At 42.3% G+C, this 24,268-nt stretch overlaps 1 protein-coding gene across 1 annotated transcript in view; it reads right to left on the bottom strand.

The window, feature by feature from the left end:
* Positions 1-43: 43 nt before the first annotated feature.
* The window catches only part of IMPACT (impact RWD domain protein), a 36,040-nt gene continuing 11,815 nt past the window's right edge, over positions 44-24,268 (bottom strand). The window contains exons 5-11 of the mRNA XM_044293487.1: positions 18,089-18,174; positions 17,726-17,851; positions 17,295-17,395; positions 15,182-15,255; positions 4,903-4,993; positions 4,456-4,590; positions 44-2,244 (exon numbers count right to left, since the gene is read on the bottom strand). Coding sequence (XP_044149422.1) covers positions 2,188-2,244; positions 4,456-4,590; positions 4,903-4,993; positions 15,182-15,255; positions 17,295-17,395; positions 17,726-17,851; positions 18,089-18,174 — 670 coding nt within the window. The 3' untranslated portion in view covers positions 44-2,187. The remainder of the gene's footprint in view (positions 2,245-4,455; positions 4,591-4,902; positions 4,994-15,181; positions 15,256-17,294; positions 17,396-17,725; positions 17,852-18,088; positions 18,175-24,268) is intronic.

Genomic DNA, 24,268 nt, shown 5'->3' with positions numbered 1-24,268 from the left:
TGAAGATGAAAAACATGTATAATAAAAATCATTTATTTTTTAATTTTGCCAATAAATACAATCTAGAAAGTGTTAACACAATATATATATATATATATATATATACACACACACATATATATATGTATATATATATATATATGGCATGAAACTGCTCTTTCATACATCCACAATAAACACATTTTAATGTAACACTGCAGGCAATGATAGGTTTTCCTATAAACCTACCAGATAGGTAATAAATGTATGATCACTAGGAAAAACCTCTTTCGTTTATTAAGACCGGTGTTTTAGGCACTGGTCTTAATAACCCCTGCGCTGGCGGTGGATCTGACGAAGGTTTATAGAGGCGCATGACTTTGACGCATCAACCGCCAGTCTAAATCTATGCCAGCTGCCTTGCTGGTGTAGATTTAGAACATTTTCTATGCCTAAAACAGGCGTCGAAAATGATAAATGAGATAGGCCTGATGGCCTGCCCCCTTCCCCGGCCCTTTTTTTTTTAGACCTGGCGTGAGCGGGGAAAAGTCACAGATTGCGGCGCAAATAAAAACTGGCATATATCTAATAGTAAATGACCCTCCTCCTTCTCTTTAAAACAGGATTTCTAGCATGAAAACCTTTATAAGTACAAATAAAAGCATGTTACTGAAGAGATCTCTTTTCTTTTTATTATATCCAGCCAAATATTTGTAAAGTAGCAACTCCCTTGTGCGTCATTTTCTGTTTTATGGTAAGGTTTTAGCAATACATTTGTTATTTCACTCATAGTTTATTTGTGAAGTCTATAACAACCATCAACTTGATAGCACAACTGTGCAAGCCAAATCAGCTTTGTGAAGCAACAATAGGAATAAAAAAAAAAAATTGTATTGCTAATTATAATATGCAATATAATAATAATTTCTGAGCACCCCATCCATCCCTGAGAAGTCTCTGCTACAGAACTGACTAGAGGAATGAGAAAAACTGCAAATGTAAAAATAAAAAACAGCATTCACCTCTTAAATCCTCAATTGATCCAGCTTCCTCAGGATAGGTCATCAATATCAGATAGGTGGGGGGAACAACTGCCAGCACCCCCAACAATTAGTTGTTTGAAAAGAATGCAGCACTCATACGAGCGCGGCCTTCTCTTCACTGTTTACCTGCTCGCTGTCGACATTGCAGAGGTGAGCAGTGTAATACAACTCCGCCGTCCCCTTCGCTTCATTGAAATGGCTCCTTCTTATTCACTTGTATAGAAATGAGCAGTCCCATGGAAGTGAATGGGATGGCGTAGCTGTAATTACATCTGCTCGCTATCGACATTACAGCGGCAAGCATGTGTAATTACAACAGCAGAGAACACTGTGCTGGTACTGCATTCTCTTCAAACAGCTGATCAGCTGAGGTGCCGGCAGTCGGCCCCCTGCCAATCTGATCCATTCCCGGTTGGACCCCCGCCGATCAGTTAGTTATACTCTACCCTGTGGATAGGTTTTCAATATAAAAAAGCAGACAACTCCTTTAACTAACTGGTTCGTAATGTTTAAGGTCCATTGGCAAGGGAAATCTCAAAATGGAGAATACAAGATAGTGGGCAAAAATAATTATATAGTAACAGTCATCCAACTACACCCAGAACCAACTTTTATAATTTTGGATGAACATTTCCTTTAACTTCAATTTCTTTACAGCAGGCATGTAAAGTGATTTCTGCTGCCCTGAGTTCTGGGTACGATAAAGACTGAGCTTTGTTATATATAGGTTTATATGATCCGTGGAAGGATGTCTGAGTAAAAACTGACAGGACTCCTTGAACAGACAATGAGTCCTGATTACCTACCCCCCCCCCCCCACACACACACACAGTGATTGACACCCTGCTCTTCACACACTGGTACATGTCAGTCATCTTGTGTGGGCAGAGTAATCAGGACTCTCGCTGTCTCTCCTATAAGTCTTGTCTATCCTAGAAGTCCTCTTTTTACTAAGAAATCCTACTCCAGTCATATAAAGCTATATGTCTCAGAGCTATCATAGCCTGCTCTCAGATGGGGCAGCAGAACTCACCTGACAGGTTTTGCGTTAATGACTATTTTCAATGTCATAGGTTAAGCAAAGAAAAGGAAGACACCTTTATCACTTTGAATCAAAATGTTGAAAATTTGAGCAATTATTTCTTAGGATAGATTAATGTTCTATTCACTTCTTATTTTCTTTTGTATGTTTGTTCTTTTCAGCATGCCTTCCAGAATCTTCCTATAATGATAAAATGGACAATGTGAATTAACATAGCTATAGGAACAATAGTTACTCTACAACTTTATGTTACATGTTCAAGAGAATTGTACATCAAAGAAGTTTTTAATTTAGCAAGCTTTTATCTATTCTATAGTAATCTTTCCAAAATGGCAATCACTCAATAAGTATGTTTTTATTGTAAAACATACAAAAAATAAAATGCAATAATGCAGTCACATGTCATGTATGGTAATGAATCTTTAGGATTTGTTTCATTTGTTCAAAATGAATGCAGCATCAATTTTGTTCTTCATAAAAAAAAGAACATATGTATAGTCATCCATTAAAGTGGCTCTTCCAAGTTTTGAAGTTATCCCCTTCCCTTATCCACGGATTGGTGAGGGTCTGACCAACAAGACCACCATCTATCCTAAGAAAGTTGATCCCGTTTCCCATCCTGATGGAGCGGAAGGTTAAACATGCATACCGCCACTGCTGTCATCTCTAGAGATGAGCGAAGGGGGCTTCAGGATGTTACATCTGGTACTGGTACCTTGTAACCAAAGCCAAGTTCAGTTTCAAGTTTTAAAGTGGTTTTCCATTACCAAAGTTATTCATCAGTCACACACGATTTCGTGAGTAACTAACTTCGGCTCATCGGAGCCCATACATTCTAATACAGTATGGAGACGGATCTCCGCACAGCATTAATCTGAAGTTATAAATGAAGTAACTTTGGATGTAACATCTGAAGCTCGCTTCACTCATCACTAGTCATCTCTATGGGACTGCCAAAAACAGAGCACAGAGCTCGGTTATCTCAGGAGTTCCCATAAAGAAGGCTCCATCAGAAAGAGGGAACAGGATTAGGCTACTTTAACACTGGCGTTTTGGCTTTCCGTTTGTGAGATCTGTTCAGGGCTCTCACAAGCGGTCCAAAACGCATCAGTTTTGCACTAATGCATTCTAAATGGATAAGGATCCGCTCAGTTTGCCTCAGTTCCATCTCAATTCCGCTTTGGAGGCGGACACCAAAACGCTGCTTGCAGCGTTTGACAAAACTGAGCCAAATGGATGCGTTCTGACACACAATGTAACTCAATGGGGACGGATCCGTTTTCTATGACACAATCTGGCACAATAGAAAACGGATCTGTCCTCCATTGACTTTCAATGGGTTTCAAGACGTATCCGTCTTGGCTATGTTAAAGATAATACAAACGGATGCAGACGGTTGTATTATCTGAACAGATCCGTCTGTGCAGATCAATGACGGATCCGCACCAAACGCGAGTGTGAAAGTAGCCTTACCATTCCCAGGATCATTGGGTCCCAGCAGTTGGACCCCCACCAATCAGTTAGTTATTCCCTTTCCCGTGGATAGGGGATAACTTCAAAACTTGGCACAACCCCTATAAAAGTCATGCAAAATACACACAAAATTCATGTGAGTTTAAAAGACCACTTTAAATTGGTTCTTCACTTTGGACAACTCCTACTAGTTCGAAAGTTCCTTAACAATAAGCAATTCACAAAGTGTACCCCTGCTCTAGTCCCCCAAAACTCAGTTTTTATTTTTGGGGAAGGTAAGTGTTTAGCTGCCTTACAGCACCACCACGGGGGAAATTCAGCATTACAAAGTGCTCATTCAAATTAATGGGATGTCTGTGTAATGCAGGACAGGACAAGTCCTCCACAAAAAGAGACATTCTTTGTAGCTGCTCTGAGCTCTAGCCAAGAGATGAGGTTCCAGAACAGGGGTTCCCCTGTATTAACTCAGAATTTACTAAATAGAAAATATGAGTTTTTTTAAACCAGACACCCCATTTAAGCAATAATAAAAACAAAACAAAAAAACAGCTAATTATTGCTAGATGAAACCCTTCCCCAATTCTACATGGGTAAAAGGGTTTCAGGGAAACTCCATTCGACCAAATGTTCTTCACAGATGAGCACTAATCTACATAATATATTATTCTGAATCATAATGATCACAAAACTGAAAGCTTAATCAAAGCAAAAGGCCATTCTCAAAATTAACATTTTTGTTTCCTTTAGCTGACACAATATTACGCAGAAGTACACCTTAGCTCTGAACTAGAACAATGATAGGGAGTAATAAAGTAGATTTCTAAACCTATTAACATTTAGGACCTAAATACATTCTTTAGCACCAGAAACTCATTTAATTTTTTCCCCCAAGAAACTCATCCTAAACTTAACACCTACAGTAGAGTTTGTGTAGTGATGCTCCACCAGTATGTTTCGTGCACAGTTATTGATATGCTTAAAGCGATCTGGTCCGAGAAGGATACCTCCATACCATCGTGACACAACTACCATTACATCTCTGGCATCCAGAATCTGGAAAACAGCACAATAGATAAGTGTAGCAAAGATGTGACGGCATGTAAAGACTCCTCTAGTTCAGTGCATATACATTTCATACCATAGTGTTATAAACAAAGCCGTGTTCACATTTTGTCATCCCAACTCCCATTCACCAGCTGGACTGCCATACAATTTTTATCTTTTTTAAATTTTCATAGAACAGAGTAGTACACAATATTATTTCATGCAGAGGCATACATTAAAAAAACATAGTGGACTATACCATTTAAAAAATTTTTTTTTTTGCAATGTATTAGCATGGGTGACACATTCCAGTCCAATTACCTGCATAAGATGAAGAAGTCTTTTACCAGCTGCTGTTTCCCCGTCATCCTCACAGTCTTGTATAAACGTATTTGTCTTCTTAGTATATATCCTGTTGGAAGGGAGTGAACTGTGTAACAAACAACAGACAATCTACTGCACATTAAGTCTTAATGTTTTTTATAATCCTTTATAATCCTATTTTTCAGGGAAAAATCTGTGTTGTCTAGCCCTTTTCTGGATTGTGTTATAAGGTAATAGTCACACATCAGTGTCCATTTGATGTCAGTGTTTTAGACATGAAGATGTCCGTGAAGGGTCTCTTTTTGGTCGGCTGGTGCCCTGGTTTTTGATGTAGCATCCATATTCCACATGTACTGCCTGCTTAAAGAGGGGATTTCGAGAGAATCTTTTACCAGTGGTTTGTGTTCAGACGTCATCTGTTCGACTCGCATCACATACTGTATATCAGTTGTGTCCGGCCAGCTATCTCATGCCGCGAGCCGGACACAACTGATTTATCTGTAGTGCACTGATCCGGTGTCTATCCACTGATAGTGCTAGACAGAAAAACTGAGCATGTCTGGTGCTATTTGGCATCCAGCAACTTATGTGCCGGATGAATATGAATGATCCCATTGTAAACTATGGGATCAGTTCTAGTTTCAGTTCCTCACCAGCTTTTTCTACTTCACATGAGAGGGGAACTGAATTAGATCGCCAGACACATGTGAAGGGGACCTTAGTGGCTTTCATGGACCCTTTGACTTCTATGGCATGTTTGGTCCGCAACACACACCAAAGTAGTGAAAGCCTGTGTTGTTTTATCACTGACCCACAGTCAGTGGAAAAACAAGAATACGGGAATAAACACATAGGGGGACATTTACCATGACTGGCAATTTAGACGCTGGTCTCAGTACATGTCCGCTGCCACTTGACGCGCCGGCGTCTACATAACTTAGGCACTTTTCTGCCAGCCGTGCAACTTGCTTAAAGCTATGCCAGCTCCCTTGCTGGCATAGTTTTAAGTAACTGTCTGCACCAAAAACAGGTGTAGAAAAGGATGACTCAGACTGGCCTACCAGCCCACCCCCTACCTGCACCACAACCCCTTTTAACTGAAATGGCGAAAAAAAAAGAAGTGGTGTACACAGGGAAAAAGGCGCATGTTTTGCAGCAAAACACTTTTGCAACAAAATTTGCACCTTAACCCCTTAGTGACTTAGGGCGTACCGGTACGCCCTGTTTCCCCGAGTCTTTAAGGACCTAGGGCGTACCGGTACGTCCTGTGTAGTTTTGATCACTGCCGCACGGCCGGCAGTGATCCTAACAGGGTGCCTGTTGAAATCATTCAGCAGGCACCCTGTGACAATGCCTAGGGGGGTCCTGTGACCCCCCCCCCCCCCGCATTGCCGATCGCTACAAACTGCAGGTCAATTCAGACCTGCGGTTTTTACCGCTTATGCAAGTTTCTGATCCCTGCGGTCCGTGGCCGCAGGGATCAGAAACCTTAAAGTGCCCATATTTTTGAAAGTTACCCCCCCCCCCCCCCGCAGCCCTCTGTGTTTTTGTGCCTGCGGGCGCAGCAGGGGGGAGGATTGCGGGCGGTGGGCGGCAGTGTGGGGGGCGGGTGCGCGATCTTCCGACCACTCACAGTTTATTTTCAGGATAGCCGAGCGTTTAAATCAGAATGTCAACTCATTGCTGGCACTCCGATTCAAATGGCAAACATCTGTGCAGATGTCCGCCGTTTTAACCCCTTCCATGCCACGGTCCGTAGGGACCCATCGGACAGGATGGGGTGACAGAGGGAGGGAGCCCTCCTCGCTCCCCTTCCCCGTCTGCTCAGTTGTGGTGAGCAGACGGGGAAGGTTCCCATGGCAACAGGACGCCTTCTCAGGCATCCTGCTGTCCATGGTGCAGATGAGATCTGCAGAGATCTGTTCAGACAAAGTGTAAGTGAAATACAGTACAGTACACTATATAGTGTACTGTACTGTATTATACAGACATCAGACCCACTGGATCTTCAAGAATCAAGTGGGTCTGGGTAAAAAAAAAAAAAAAACATTTATCCCTGATTAAAAATAAAATTCCCTACACATGTTATATATCACCACGTCCGTAACGACCCGATCTATAAAACGGTCATGTTACATTCCCCGCACCGTGAACGCCATAAAAAATAAAAACTATGATGAAATTGAAATTTTGCTCACTTTACTTCCAAAAAAAGGTAATAAAAGTGATCTAAAAAGTCGTATGTACACCAAAATGGTACCATTCAAACCGTCGTCTCATCCCGCAAAAAATTTGCCCCTACATGAGACAATGGCCCAAAAAATAAAAAATAAACTATGGCTCTCAGAATATGGAGACACTAAAACAATTTCTTTTGGTTTAAAAAATGATATTATTGTGTAAACCCTTAATAAATAAAAAAAAAGGTACAAATATTAGGTATCGCCGTGTCCGTAAGAACCTGCTCTATAAAAATATCACATGATTAACCCCTCAGGTGAACAACGCAAAAATAAAAAATAAAAATGGTGTAAAAAAAGCCATAATTTTGTCACCTTACATCACAAAAAGTGTAATAGCAAGCGAACAAAAAAGGTATATGCACCCCAAAATCATACCATTAAAACAGTCATATCAGCCTGCAAAAAATGAGACCCTAACTAAGACAATCGCCCAAAAAATAAAAATAAACTATGGCTCTCAGACTATGGAGACACTAAAATGATTTTTCTTATTTCAAAAATGATATTGTGTAAAACTTAAATTTAAAAAAGTGAACATATTAGGTATCCCTGCGTCCGTAACAACCTGCTCTATAAAAATAGTACATGATCTAATCTGTCAGATGAACGTTGTAAATAATAAAAAATTAAAACTGTGCCAAAACAGGTATTTTTTGGCAAATTTTCCATTTTAATCCATTTTTTCCTGTAACAAAGCAAGGGTTAACAGCCAAACAAAACTCAATATTTATTGCCCTGATTCTTTAGTTTACAGAAACACCCCATATGTGGTCGTAAACCTCTGTACGGGCACACAGCAGGGCGCAGAAGGAAAGGAATGCCATATGGATTTTGGAAGGCAGTTTTAGCTGGACTTGTTTTTTGACACCATGTCCCATTTGAAGCCCCCCTGATGCACCCCTAGAGTAGAAACTCCAAAAAGTGACCCCATTTAAGAAACTACACCCCTCAAGGTACTCAAAACTGATTTTACAAACTTTGTTAACCCTTTAAGTGTTCCACAAGAGTCAATGGCAAATGGAGATGAAATTTCAGAATTTCTATTTTTTGTTACTTAACTTCACAAAAAGTGTAATATAGAGCAACCAAAAATCATATGTACCCTAAAATAGTACCAAAAAAACTGCCACCTTATCCCGTAGTTTCCAAAATGGGGTCACGTTTTGGGAGTTTCTACTCTAGGGGTGCATCAGGGGGCTTCTAATGGGACATGGTGTAAATATAAACCAGTCCATCGAAATCTGCCTTCCAAAAACCACACAGCGTTCCTTTGCCTCTACGCCCTGACGTGGGGCCGTAGAGTGGTGTACGACCACATATTGGGTGTTTCTGTAAACCGCAGTCAGGGCAATAAATATAGTGTTTTGTTTGGCTGTTAACCCTTGCTTTGTTAGTGGAAAAAATTGATTAAAATTGAAAATCTGGCAAAAAATTGAAATTCTGAAAAGTCATCTGCATTTGCCATCAACTCTTGGGGAACACCTAAAGGGTTCATAATGTTTGTAAAATCAGTTTTGAATACCTTGAGGGGTGTAGTTTCTATAATCGGGTCACTTTTGGGTGGTTTCTATTATGTAAACCTCACAAAGTGACTTCCGACCTGAACTAGTCCCTAAAAGTGGGTTTTTGAAAATTTCTAAACATTTTCAAGATTTGCATCTAAAGCCTTGTAACGTCCCCAAAAAATAAAATGGCATTCCCAAAATGATCCAAACATGAAGTAGACATATGGGGAATGTAAACTAATAGCTATTTTTTGAAGTATTACTATGTATTATAGAAGTAGGGAAATTAAAACTTGGAAATTTGCTAATTTTTCCAAAATATTTGGTATTTTTTTTATAAATAAAAATTAATCTTTTGGACTCCATTTTACCAGTGTTAAGAAGTACAATATGTGACGAAAAAACATTCTCAGAATGGCCTGGATAAGTAAAAGCGTTTTAAAGTTATCACCACATAAAGTGACACTAGTCAGATTTGCAAAAAATGGCCAAGTCCTTAAGGTGAAATAAGGCTGAGAAAACCGCAGGTTGCGGTAAATGCAGTTATGGATGGGGTCACTAGAAATACCGCAGGCTAGTGCTGTACTGCTGATTGGAGCATAAGGCCGTGGGGCCGTGCTATTTCAATTCCACAGGAGTAGGCACTATTGCGCGGTCACGGTGCTCTGAACCACTTCCAGCTGATGGATCCCTAAACTAAATTTAATCATGGACTAATCCAGTGATAAACATCTGCCTGCAGAAGCCGATCTCAATTGAATCCATCCGTTCAGGGTGAATCAGATGTCTGAGAGTCGGCCCTGCAAGCACGAATCAATGGATCTAAGCTGAGCTGGGTGGATCAGAAAAAGCTGAATTGCAGTTGCTCATCAATCTGCAGAGGGCTGAAAACCGCAGACCTCAACTGCAGTGTGAGCGCAATGCAGACACACATAGACATTAATTCATCCCCACACCACACTCGACGCGTTTCGCCATAATAGGCTCGTCAGGAGTGTGATGTGTGGATATCGGGACAATTAATCCAAGCTGCTAAGCCTCCATTACAGAGACTGCAGCTGTAAGTACGAGGTGGCCGAACGCGGCCGCTCAGGTGCACGAAATATGAGGAGAGTCCTCCTCCCCTCTGCTGAGCCACGCCTACAGAGCGGCCAATGAGGATACAGGAGGCGCGGCATCGCCGCATCATCCATCCCGCCCCCATTGTGCCGCCCCCTCTGTGAGACCGGCCCAGAGGAATGTCACAACATTCCTACATTAGAATTTGAGTTGATATATACGGCGACTTACTGATCCGGCGGCAAAGGTACAGCACCGATCGGGACAGGGATCATAAAGTGGTATACATTGAGTTATATTATTATTGAGGACATCAATCGGTATGGTAACACTCTGGTTGGGCGGATATACATGGTGGATATACATAGTGATCCCTTTATAAGCAACAGGGGCAGTGTTTGGTATACTATGCTGTCAGCAGTCTACAACCAATCATTGCACTTACATACCCCTGCTATCTAATGGCCCTATCAGTGGCCTGGGTGATCACATTTATGCTGACCAATAAAATTGAGACACTAGTGGTCATCCTGCTGGGACACAGGGATGATCACTCCTAAATTCCCCCGCTGCGCTCCAGACTCAGGGATCTAGAGAAAACACACAAAGGAATTATACTCATTTAATCCCTGGGGCTGGAGCGCATACAGGCGATAAATCCACTGTGTCTCTTTTTGTAATAAACGCCTATCAAAGTCGCCTCCTCTTGGCGATCTTCTGACTACTTCCACAGCCTGAAATTTAATGACATCCACATCACCATTGTGCATGGTTGATATGTGTCTGGCAATAGGGGTGTCAGCCCCTTTGCGGATGTCATTTAGGTGTTCTGCTATTCTTCTACGGAATTCTCTTGTGGTTTTACCCACATATTGTTTACCGCAAACACAAGTGGCCAAATATACCAGGCCTCTCGTTTTGCAATTAACAAATGATCTAATAGTGAACCTCTGTTCAGTGACGCTACAAAGGAATGTAGCGCCAGTCTGGATTGCAGGGCAGGCCACGCAACCACCACAGCGAAAGGTGCCTTTGAGACTGGTACTCAACCACGTGGATGTGGTCGGGGCCTGAAAGAAGCTATGGACCAGGCGATCTCTCAAACTACGTCCACGTCTGTACGTAATTAGAGGTGCGTCGCCTATCATATCTCCAATATCGGGGTCAGATTTTAAAATACCCCAATAGGTCGTCAGCAACTCTCGCACTGTGTTATGCGCTTCATCATATGTGGCTATAATGCGCAACTGGTCCATTCCCACCGATCCTGGCGCTACATTCCTTTGTAGCGTCACTGAACAGAGGTTCACTATTAGATCATTTGTTAATTGCAAAACGAGAGGCCTGGTATATTTGGCCACTTGTGTTTGCGGTAAACAATATGTGGGTAAAACCACAAGAGAATTCCGTAGAAGAATAGCAGAACACCTAAATGACATCTGCAAAGGGGCTGACACCCCTATTGCCAGACACATATCAACCATGCACAATGGTGATGTGGATGTCATTAAATTTCAGGCTGTGGAAGTAGTCAGAAGATCGCCAAGAGGAGGCGACTTTGATAGGCGTTTATTACAAAAAGAGACACAGTGGATTTATCGCCTGTATGCGCTCCAGCCCCAGGGATTAAATGAGTATAATTCCTTTGTGTGTTTTCTCTAGATCCCTGAGTCTGGAGCGCAGCGGGGGAATTTAGGAGTGATCATCCCTGTGTCCCAGCAGGATGACCACTAGTGTCTCAATTTTATTGGTCAGCATAAATGTGATCACCCAGGCCACTGATAGGGCCATTAGATAGCAGGGGTATGTAAGTGCAATGATTGGTTGTAGACTGCTGACAGCATAGTATACCAAACACTGCCCCTGTTGCTTATAAAGGGATCACTATGTATATCCACCATGTATATCCGCCCAACCAGAGTGTTACCATACCGATTGATGTCCTCAATAATAATATAACTTAATGTATACCACTTTATGATCCCTGTCCCGATCGGTGCTGTACCTTTGCCGCCGGATCAGTAAGTCGCCGTATATATCAACTCAAATTCTAATGTAGGAATGTTGTGACATTCCTCTGGGCCGGTCTCACAGAGGGGGCGGCACAATGGGGGCGGGATGGATGATGCGGCGATGCCGCGCCTCCTGTATCCTCATTGGCCGCTCTGTAGGCGTGGCTCAGCAGAGGGGAGGAGGACTCTCCTCATATTTCGTGCACCTGAGCGGCCGCGTTCGGCCACCTCGTACTTACAGCTGCAGCCTCTGTAATGGAGGCTTAGCAGCTTGGATTAATTGTCCCGATATCCACACCATCACGCTCCTGACGAGCCTATTATGGCGAAACGCGTCGAGTGTGGTGTGGGGATGAATTAATGTCTATGTGTGTCTGCATTGCGCTCACACTGCAGTTGAGGTCTGCGGTTTTCAGCCCTCTGCAGATTGATGAGCAACTGCAATTCAGCTTTTTCTGATCCACCCAGCTCAGCTTAGATCCATTGATTCGTGCTTGCAGGGCCGACTCTCAGACATCTGATTCACCCTGAACGGATGGATTCAATTGAGATCGGCTTCTGCAGGCAGATGTTTATCACTGGATTAGTCCATGATTAAATTTAGTTTAGGGATCCATCAGCTGGAAGTGGTTCAGAGCACCGTGACCGCGCAATAGTGCCTACTCCTGTGGAATTGAAATAGCACGGCCCCACGGCCTTATGCTCCAATCAGCAGTACAGCACTAGCCTGCGGTATTTCTAGTGACCCCATCCATAACTGCATTTACCGCAACCTGCGGTTTTTTTAGGTCCCATTCATCGACCTTATACTGACTGGATGGCGTCCTAGAATTTTAATATAGGTTAGTTTCCCTCTCCCTTTTCTTTTTCTGATTAATAAAGCAACAGTTTTAACAGTCATATAGCGTTCCCAACGACAGTGATATAATTTTGATAGGTGGAACGTATACCCTATACCATTTATACCAGTGAAATAGGGCTGAGTCCTTAAGGGGTTAAATATGCCAAAAAGTGGCGTATATATTTTATATTAAATGACTCCCATAGACTTTCAGTTAACACTTGGAGCCAGTGTTTTTACCGATAAAAAAAAATGCACCAAAAACACATAGGCAATAAAACTTCTAAATTGCACAGAAACACCATAAAAAAAATGTGTGAACTGCACCTAAAAGACTAAAAAACAAAAAAGTACAGACAAGTACCAGAACTGTAGCATGGTACTTGTTATCAGCAGATAACTGATTTCCTGACAAAAGACAATGCAATTCATACAGAATTGGTCCTTAACCCCTTTCTGCCCTGTGCTGAACTATTTCGTTGCTTCACGGAGGTAATAAAGGGGTTGTCCAGTTTCCAATACTGATTACATCCTCAGAATAGGTTATCAATATCAGATCAGAAAGGGTCCGACTCCCAGAAACCCCTCCCATCAGCTGTTTAAAGAGACTGTAGCACTCATATGAGCGCTGTGTCCTCTTCATGGTTTACCTGCTCGCCATCAAGATTGCAGTGGTGTGCAGTGTTATTACAACTCCGCCATCCCCATTCACTTGATTGTACTGTGATTATACTGCTCGTAGCTGCAATGTCGTCAGTGAGCAGGTAAACAGTTAAGAGAACGTATCGCTTCTATGAGCGCTGCAGTCTCTTCAAACAGCTGATCAACAGGGATGCCGGGAGGAGGACCTCAGCCAATCTGTGACACAGCTTGTGCGCTCCCACAGAAATTAATGGGGAACATGCAGCACATGCCCTATCATTTATTTTGGGGGGCCCGTTCTGGAAATAGTTGTGGGTCCCGGAGGTGGGACCTATCGGACATTGGTGGCATATCCTAGCAATATGCCACCAATGTTCGAGATAATAAAACCCTTTGAGGGATTAAAGGGGTATTCCCATTAAAAACATTTCTGGCGTATCCCCAGGATATGTTGTAAATGTACAATACATGTGGGTCCCACCTTTGGAACCCACATCCATCTCTCTAAAATGGGTCCCCACAAGTGTATCTCGCAAGTTACAGAAAAACTGTAGCTCACTGCGCTACACTTTCTGTACCCCCCGTTTATTTGTATGAGAGCTACAGAAACTGCATAGCACAGCCTCTGGATAACCCTTGTAAGCATTAAAACTAAGATTATGTATACATATATATATATATATATACACACACATATATTCATACACACATACACACACACACACACACACACATAGGGCTGCAGCTACCGATTATTTTAGTACTCTAATAAGAGAAAACAAATTAAAATAACGTTTTCCTTTATAAAAACTTATCAGCCCCCTAATGCCATCAGCTGCCCCCCCAGTGCCATCAGCCTCCCCCCCTAGTGCCATCAGCCTCCCCCCCTTAGTGCCATTAGCCTCCCCCCCTTAGTGCCATTAGCCTCCCCCCCTTAGTGCCATTAGCCTCCCCCCTTAGTGCCATTAGCCTCCCCCTGTGGCATCAGCGTTTCCCCCATGCCATCTTCTTCTTCATGAGCTGCACTGGGACCTGACGTCACACAGAGTCCGGTCATAGTGCGCATTTACATGCACTATGTCCTGACGATGTGTCAGGATCCAGTGCAGCGCGATGCGGGCCGGCGGGTGCCACGGAGCGGTGAGTAATAACAAGAGCTTCACTCATGCTCTGATCACATGACACAAACGAATCCTCGATGTAAAAAAATTTGTATCGAGGATTTTTTGTGTTGAGTTACTCGATTTAATCGAGTAATCGTTTCAGCCCTACACACAAACCACATAGTATACCTTTTATGGTGGCCCTCTATACAGAAAACTATAGTCTGCTGGACTTTCGTATATGGTTGAAACCACCCTAGCCGAACAGAAGCCAAAAGGACCCTCATTTAGCCTCGCTCTGGTGAATAGAGACCTACAGAAACATTAATGTGTATGCCAGGATTTTTTCCTGGTTAATGTTAGACTAAAGGGCTTGTTCACACGAATGTATGTGTTCCGTTTCCGTATTGCGGACCGCATATGCGGATCCGCAATACACGGAGACCGTTCCGTGTGAATTCCGCATCACGGATGCGGAACCATTCACTTCAATGGGTCCGCAAATCCAAAGATGCGGAACGGTGCGGACTGGAAGCACGAAACGCTATGGAAGCACTACGGAGTGCTTCCATGGAGTTACGTTACGTACTTTCATTCCGCAAAAAGATAGAACTTGCTTTATCTTTTTGCGGAACCGAAGGATGCGAATGGGTCTGGATCCGTCCCGGAGCCTGCACGAACGTTCTCCGTGCATTGGGGACCACAAATTGCGGTGCCCAATGCACGGAACGGAACACATACGTTCGTTTGAACAAGCCCTAAGTGCACAAGAACAGTGTTCATTTAGCCAAACATATTTTTAAGTTCACGACTGGGCATGCATTTTAATGGCACCAATATACCGTACCAGCTTAAATGTATGACAACCTACCTGTATGCATAAATGTTATGAGTTGCACTAGCGATTTTCTTATTCTCATACAATACGCTCAGCACTTCTTTCACCTGAAATATTCCAATACTGTTAAAAATCTAAAGCCTGATAGAGAGAGATATACATCTATCTATTTATCTTTCGTTACTACAGATTATCAAATGGGAAATCAAGTCTGGCCATCACTTTGGAAAAGCTGGACAACCCATAGGTCTATAACATGCTGCCTGCAGATTGTACTGCTTTTGATGGCGACAGGTTCTCTTCAAGGGCTAATTCACATACATTTTTATCTGTGTGTAATATCCTAGTCTAAGGGTACTATTACACTGCGCAGAACGACCACGGATCAATCATAAACATGTAGATCACTGCTCATTTGTATTAGACTATTACACTAGTTGATGCAAAATATATGGAGGTTTCTCCTCCATTCAGCTGTACTGAATATTATGCCAGTACTGTGGCACAACACTGAATCTTCTGGGATTAAGGGCAGGGAGTAAAAACTAGACTCCACTGACCCATATGGATTTATTTGTACTGATTATTGTCAGCACCCTTGAGTACACAGATGATGTGCTGCTGATAATCAGGCATATTCATTCTAACTGAAAGATACAATCAGCCGACAAACGACCATTTACCTGTTTATGGGCTAATTGATAGCCCAATTATACAAGCCAATTATCAGGAAGGAGCTTGTGCCCGATAACTGGGCCAAAAATTGGGCGATATAATACAGCCTTAAAGGGGTATTCTGGTTTTCTCAGGATAAGTCAATCATTACAGATTGGTGGCGGTCTGACTCCGGGGATCCCTACCGGCTGTGAGCACATTGCAGCACTGAAGGATAGATATAGCTTCCTCTGCCATTTACCTGACCCTATAATAATAATACATGGTTCAGTTCACATTAACATGTTTATGAATAGATGCATGTAAAGTTGGATGCTGTAGAAATAAAAGTGCAGCATGCATCATCGAGTGCTGATGTGCCGCTACAAATTCCTCAAAGAAGTTTCTCATAGATCAATATTGGGTATGCAAGGGACAATAGACATGTGTGTTTTATATGGTTTCTTGAAATCTCTGCAGGATAAAAAAAATAATAATAATATGAACATGTTTGTGGAACTCTATACAGATGAAAATATCCCTTTTTTTTTATAATTAAAGCGTTTATTGGGTTTTATACAATTGGCGAAAATACAAATTGTAAACAGAATAAAGCAAGAATGCAAAAATTACACAGCATCCGGAATTGCAACACAAAGCAATAGTTAAACACGGCAGAAGTTGAAAAAAAGACATCATAAATCGGTACTATAACATGTTCATCTCGAGCACTTCAATTAGAGACAAGACTGCATCAAAAATATCCCCCTTTTTTTTTACGAAAATGAAGTTTTTTCTTAAAGAAGACCCGTAGCATCTCCTGTCATGTCTGTTTTAGTAAGTACTTGCATTCCCTAAGTAATAACAATTCTGGAGCATCCATATGTATGGCTCTATGTTGCGCCATTCCTTTGTTATTTCTACAAGAAGTTATGAATGAATTGCCACCAGCTTGCAGTAAAGGTCCAGATGGGTGTTACCAGTTGGGTGTGTGTACCTGCACAGTCTGACACCAGCAGCACTGACTGGACAGAGTCAGACACGCCCACTACCGATAACACCTAGCAGTACCTTTACTGCAGACTGCTGGCAATTTATTTGTAGGCTTCTAGCAGGAATAATACAGAAATGACACAACATACAGACCTATGAATAGATGCTCCAGAATTGTTATTACATGAGGAATGCAAGTAGTTACTAAAACTGACATGTCAGGAGAGGTGACAGTTCCTTTTTAAGATCATGTGAAAGTTAAAAACCAAAAAATTATTAGTAGGGCATGCTACTGATGTATGGCCTTTATTTTATATCAGTCTGTTTTTCTATATTTTTAATAGCACAGTGTGGAACGTTCTAACTTTACATTCGTTTTCTACATTGCTATTCCCATAACATAGAGATGATCTGCAGCAACTGCCCGCTGACTATGTGAATAATCATCAGGACTGCGGCGTTCTGAACCATCCACACAGCGCTCACTGATCGTACTTACTTGGCCTGGACTGTGCACAGGAGCTAAGTGTGCCTGAAATGTACTCCTCCGGTCACTAATTGGTTCTCCATGGAAAATTGATGGAACTTCCTTACCAAGTCCTAAAAAAACAATTAGACAAAATAAAAGTAAACAGTAATGAGTTTTCCAGGACTCCAGCTTTGTCTTTTGTTTATGTGTAAAAATGAGAATTTATATGCTTTAAAAAATTATTAAACTCAAAATTTACACAGAAATGTTAGGCAAAGAATCAAACAACAGCTGATTCTTCTGCCATTTATTTTTTTTACCATGGATTAGGTTAGCAAACTTTTTTTCTTGAATATCAAATACTGCAGTTACAATGTGCACATGACTTATCGGCCCTAGACTTCTTTTCTTTGCATCTCCTGTTATTTTCCTGTTGTCAACAATATACCAGTAATAATTACCTTCTAAAGTGTCAAAGGATCCATCAATAACGGAACACGTTAACAAGTCATCTAGACGTAATTCAGAGCTAGAGGCAATATCATCAGCAGTCTCCGTTTCTTCGGTTGTGGCTATTGAACTCGGGCCTGCAAGGACATGGTGAACATTTGTGGTTTGTCTCATGCAGAAACATCTACTGGATTATATCAAATAAACTTGTTCCTGCTGTCTGCCAGTCTGCAGGATCCCCTGCATGTTCCTGTAGAAATCTTATAGAGAATGTAGCAGTTTATTTCCTGCTGATCTGTTCCATTGTCGGCTGAGGAGGTCCTAATGCAGAACGGACAGGGGGAAGATCCTGAGTCAAGAACATTGTTACAAACCTGGAACTGATGTTTTAGATTTCTCTTCCAGAAATTCTCTTATCTTTTCCACCCATTGGTAAAGGATGTTCTCACCAAGATTTTGCCTAGAATTGTTTAAAAGTAAATAAAGAAATAAATAATCATGCTTTCACTGTGGTCTGGATAGGATTCAGGAAACTCCATGGGCCAGATTTATCATTAGCTCAAGTCAGAATAATGGAGTGAAAAAGTCGCAAATTTTTGCGCAATCGCTTAAACTGCGCAAAAATTTGCGACTTTTTTCTGCTCTGCACTATGCTCGCCAGTTTTCTGAAAGTGGGCGTGTTTTCTTATGTAAATTAATCTCTAGACAGATTTACTATTGGGACTATTTAAAAAGTCGCAAAAAAGTCGCAATTTCACTCCAGTGAGGACCATGCTTATCTTATGAGACTTTTTAATAGAACATGCAACATTTTCGTAAAGATGTGCGACTTTTGTAAAGCTGCTTACTGACGGATAAACTGCTACCGTCAAACCACATTTATTACAGTCTTAAAGAGCAGATCATAAATCTGACTTGGCCTAAAACTGACTTTAGCCATATGTGAAAGTGGAGTGAGCTGTCAGAGTCGTGATAAATCTGGCCCCATGTGTTTTGCAATAATGTTCTTAAAACTTTTGCTGGATTAAAGTGGAGAGCAGTGTGGGCCAGAGCATTGATAGAAGCGGGAGTGGGCATCCATTCTTTTAGATTTTTAAGACCCTGTGAACCCACTGCCATCAAATTCTATTGCACTAAAAAAACTCTATAAAACTTTTTGGGGATTATCAAATGTCAGATTAAAAGGTTTAATTCTGACATTCTACACGATCTTATAGAAAGGATAGCAAGACTTTTCCTTTTGTTTTTAACATTTCCCTGCCAAGGTCGAATCTCATATATCCTTGTAGGGTGGCATTTCATTAGCCACAGTCATATTTTATACGTTCCTGCTACTGGTGGCTGGATCACAGGCTGTGTAGCAGACAGACATATCAGCCAGGGCTTGTTTTAAAGCTGCCAAGCTAAGCTTTAAAACAAGTTCAAAATCATATTGTCACAGTAACTCCCAAGTAACCGCCATTAGAAGTGGTTCTTAGTTAGAGTGGCACATACCTGTAGCTCTCACACTTGACCTGATTTCTAAAGGTTGCATCATCTATACTGATGCAGGGCAGCTAGCATCATGTCTTGTTTTAAAGCTTAGGTTGTCAGCTTTAAAACAAGACCAGGTCGCATTTCTAGCTGCTACAGAGCCCGAGATATTCCAAGTTAAAGCAGTCCTCCCCTCTTTAGATGGCTGTGATTTCAGCCAGTGTGAAAGAGGAGAGAGGGGTCAGTGGGGGATGTGCTGACAAGCTGCAGGAGGAGAGGAGACAAATAGATCCTTCTCTCTTCCTGTCTAACTGTATATGTCCCCCTGTGGCGGAGAAGGGTTAACACGGGCCTCTGTTAATGTTATCAATCCCCTTCCCCTATCAATTAGAGAGCATACATCGAACCAACCCTCTGTACCTAATTAGTCCATTTACTGATGACATGACCCAGACATTTACCAGCATCTGGATCACAAAGTCCAATAGGTCACACAAAATGCTCACACCAGTATCAATAAAGTTCAGATTTTACAATGACCCTATACTGTCCACACCCAATATTTAAAAAGGAGCTGTCACCTCTCCTGGCATCTCTATTTTAGTAACTACTTGCATTCCCCATGTAATGATAATTCTGAAGCATCTTTTCTATTGTAGCAAAATTAATTGCCAGCAGTCTGCAGTAAAGATACTGCTGGGTGTTAACAGTAGTGGGTGTTTTTGACTCTGTCCGGTCAGTGCTGCTGGTGTCCATCAGTACAGGTACACCCCCCCAACTGGTAACACCCATCTGTACCTTTACTGCAAGCTGCTGGCAATTCATTCATAATTTCTAGTAGAAATAACAAAGGAATGGCAAAACATAGAGCCATAAGAATAGATGCTCCAGAACTGGTATTACATTGGGAATGGAAGTAGTTACGACAACAGACAAGATAAGACTAGGAAGATATAGGTGACTCTGCTGTGAAAATATGCCACACTGCAACACTGTGTGTAGTTGATGACTGTCTACCCTATAGACAACTAATATAATTGGTGTTTGAACAATAATGAATAACACAATGAAACATTGACATATTTTGCAGCATCACTGATCCAGCAATGGTGGAAGTGAAAGTGCAAAAGCACAACTGAATCATCAGACGAGAGAAGAGTGGTGGATGTTTATCCAGGGTTGCTCTGTATATACAGTCATAGCCTAAAGCTTTGACACAGATTTTGGTTTTCATAAAGCTTGCTGCTTCATTGTTTTTTAGATCTTTTTGTCAGACGTTTTTATGGTACGCTGAAGTATAATTATAAACATTTCATATGTTTTTTTTTACTTTTATTGACAAATTCATCAATTTATGCAAAGACTCAATAATTCCAGTGATGACTCTTCCTCTTTGAGATTTCCGCAATTCACCCTGGTAGGTTATCAGCTTCTGAGCCAAATCCTGACTACTGGCAACCCATTCTTGCCAAATGAGTGCTTGATGGTTATCACAATTTCTGTGTTTTTGTTTGTCCACCCGCTTTTTGATGATTTGCTACAAGTTCTCAATGGGATGAAGATCTGTGGAGTTTCCTGGCCATGGACCCAAAGTTTCAATGTTTTGTTCATTGAGTCACTTAGTTATCACCCTTGCCTTGTGACATGGTGCTCCATGCTGGAAAAAGCATTGTTCATTGCCAAATTGCTCCTGGATCGTTGGGAGAAGTTGCTCTTGGAAGATGTTTTGACCCAATTTTTTATTAATGGAAATGCTCTTAGGCACAATTGTTAGTGAGCCCATTATCTTGAATGAAAAGCTTGCTCAGGAATGGCAGCAGGCAGGTGTGAGTTCATCTACACGCACAGTGAGGCTAAGGCTTTATAAGGATGGCCTTGTGTCAAGAAGGGCAGCAAAGAGGTCAGTTCTCCCCAAGAAGGATAGACTGACATTCTGCAGAAAGTACAGCAGCGGACTGGGTAAATGTTATTTTCTCTGATGAAGCCCCCTTCAGACTGTTTGGGACATCTAAAAAACGAATGCTCTAGGGAAGTACAAGTGAGCGCTCCCATGAGTCCTGTGTCATGCCATCCTGAGACCATTCATGTGTGGGGTTGTTTCTCATCCAAGGGAGTGGGCTCACTTCGCTAAGAACACTGCCATGAATAAAGAATGGTATGATATCCAGCATGCCAGCATGAATTGCAGATGTCTTAAAAAAGAAGAGTCAACACTGGAAATATCTGCACAAACTTGATGTATTTGTCAATAAAAGTTAACCTGTTAGTGACTGCCAATACGCCTTTTTGTCACGGTCACTAACGGGCTTTAGGCAGTCGCCTTTTTAAGTTTGTCTAGTCTATGCACTGAGCAGGTCTTAGAAGCATGGGAGAGTTGGGGTTACCTCTCACATAAGAGCCAGACTCCTGCTCTAATGGCCCAGATCAGCATAAGCACCAATCCGAGCCATTTAAACCCTTAGATGCAGCTGTCAATAGCGACCGTTGCATATAAGCGGTTTAGCGGGAGGGTGCTCCCTCTGTCTACCATCATCATCCAGCAAATGCAATTGTGTGGGTGCCGATGTCTTTGCATGGCAGCCTGGGGACCTAATGAAGGCTGTATCAGGCTGACAGTATAATACACTGTGCTGCATAAGCAGTACAGTATATTATAGAAGTGATCAAAAGATCGCCTGTCAAAGTCCCTGTGTGGGACAAGTAAATGATTACATAAAAAAAGTTAAATAATGTTTCATTAAATAAAATCGCCAAGTTAAAAAATAAACATTGTTTCACTGAATAAAAAGGTTTTCAATTGGAAAAAATTGCAAAAAAAACATATGGATGACATATTTAGCATCACCACATCAGTAACAACCTGCAAATTGCGGTCCGTAGCACGTGAGCGGCCAGCACATGGTCGTGTGCAAGAGGCCTTAATCAGTAAGTTAAGTATACTCAAATAGTGCCATTAAAACTACAAATTGTCATGAAAAAAAAAACAAGCTCATATGGCTACACTGACGGAAAAATAAAAGTTAGAGCTCTTGGAATGTGATGATGAAAAATATGAAAAAAAAATGCTTGGTCACTAAGGGATTAAAAAACAACTTATAAAATGCTTATAACTAGGGATGAGCAAACACCTGGAAGTTCGCCCGAACTTCAGCTCAAAGTTCGGGTTCGGGACCCGAACTTGACCCCAAAGCCCATTGAAGTCACGAACTTTGGGGCACTAAAATGTCTGTAAAATAGTCATAGTAAGGGCTACAAAAGGAAGCAAAATGGGGGTAAGAGCAGGACAATTGCCCTGCAAACAAATGTGGATAGGGAAATGACATAAAATAGAAAAAAATAAAAAATAATAATCTTGAACTAGGAGGCAGAGGTCAAAGTGGAGTAGGAGGTTGAGGAGGCGGTGGACGTGACGGTGTAGGTAGAAGCGGTGGTGGTGGAGGAGAAGGTAGCCAACACTGTTTTTGCTGTTTTTTTTATTTTTTTTTATTTGGGAAGATCCCAAAACATTGGGAAATAGAATAGAGAAAGTGCGCTGGAGTATAACCATGGCTGGGTGCGGCCGAAATACTTGTCTATTCAGCACAAGGTACGGACAAGACCTGTGGGTTCCATGCCTGGTTCATTTTAATGAACGTTTGCTTGTCCACGTTGGCTGTGGACAGGTGGCTGCGCTTGTCTGTGATCACCGCCCCTTCCGTGATAAACACACGTTCGGACCATACACTGGCCGCAGGGCAGGACAGCACCTCCAAGGCTTAAAGGGACACTGACAGGCCCAATTAGCATATTTAGGTATATATATGTCAGTACAGGTCTTATACAGTCTATTAAAATCATCTAAGTATCCCCCCTGTCCACCTTATAAATACCGAAATATAAAGTTTTATAACCTATTTGTTCGGTCACCAATCTGCCCAAGGGGCGGCGTTTCATGTCAAAATGCGCCCAGCCAGCCGCTCCCAACTGCCGTTCTGAAGCCCCGCCCAGCTCATCAATATTCACTTCGCTGGGCGGCGGCTACAACTCTCCCGACTCAAGATCCTGCGCATGGCCCATTCAATACTCTGGGCACGTCCTCCGTCCAATCTTCAGCGCATGCGCCCGGCCGGGGTCACATCGCGCCTGCGTACAGAGCGCTGCAGCCTCTGCTTTATGCGCAGGGCACTTGGGCAGATTGGTGACCAGACAAGCAGGTTATAAAACTTTATATTTCGGTATTTATAAGGTGGACAGGGGGGATACTTAGATGATTTTAATAGACTGTATAAGACCTGTACTGACATATATATACCTAAATATGCTACTTGGGCCTGTCAGTGTCCCTTTAAAGGGCAAGCTCAGGCCAAGTGCCCAATTTGGAGACTCAGAAGTTGAATGGGGGCAGACCCATCAGTCACTACGTGTAGTTGTGTGCACATGTACTGTTCCACCATGTTGCTGAAATACTGCCTCCTGCTAAGACGTTACGTATCAGCTGGTGGTGCTGGTTGTGGCGTGCTGACAAAGCTTTTCTACATTTCAGCCATGCTAACCCTCCCTTCTGAGGCACTGGCAGTGCGCCAGCTGCATTGGCGACTTCCTCCTCCTCCTCTGCCTTCGCCTTGTGCTTCCACTGAGCCCCCGCTGTCAGATGGGAATACCATCAGCAGCGCACTATCCAGCGTGTGCTTGTACTCACGCATCTTCCAATCATGCTCCAGTGACAGAATTAAGGATGGCATGTTGTCCTTATAGCGGGAATCCAGCAGGGTGGCCACCGAGCAATCAGCACTGGTTAGAATGCGGGCAACTTAGAGGTCGTTGCGCAGGCACTGCAGCATGTAATCACTCATGTGTGCCAGGCTGCCCAGTGGCAACGACAAGCTGTCCTCTGTGGGAGATGTATTGTCTGTGTCCTCTGTATCCCCCCAGCCACCCTCCAGTGATACCCATGAGCTTCTTTTGGTGCCACCCTGCCGTGAACACGGTTCCTCCTCCTCATCATCCTCCTCCTTATCCTCCAGAACTGTGCCTTGACTGGACATTTGTGTACCTGGCCTCTGTTGGTGCAGGAACCCACCCTCCGAGCCACTTGTTAATGA

The sequence above is a fragment of the Bufo gargarizans genome, chromosome 5, assembly GCF_014858855.1.
Source record: "Bufo gargarizans isolate SCDJY-AF-19 chromosome 5, ASM1485885v1, whole genome shotgun sequence".
In the NCBI taxonomy this organism is placed as follows: domain Eukaryota; kingdom Metazoa; phylum Chordata; class Amphibia; order Anura; family Bufonidae; genus Bufo; species Bufo gargarizans.
Note: the sequence above shows the minus strand (reverse complement) of the source record. Positions and strands in the feature narration are given on the sequence as shown.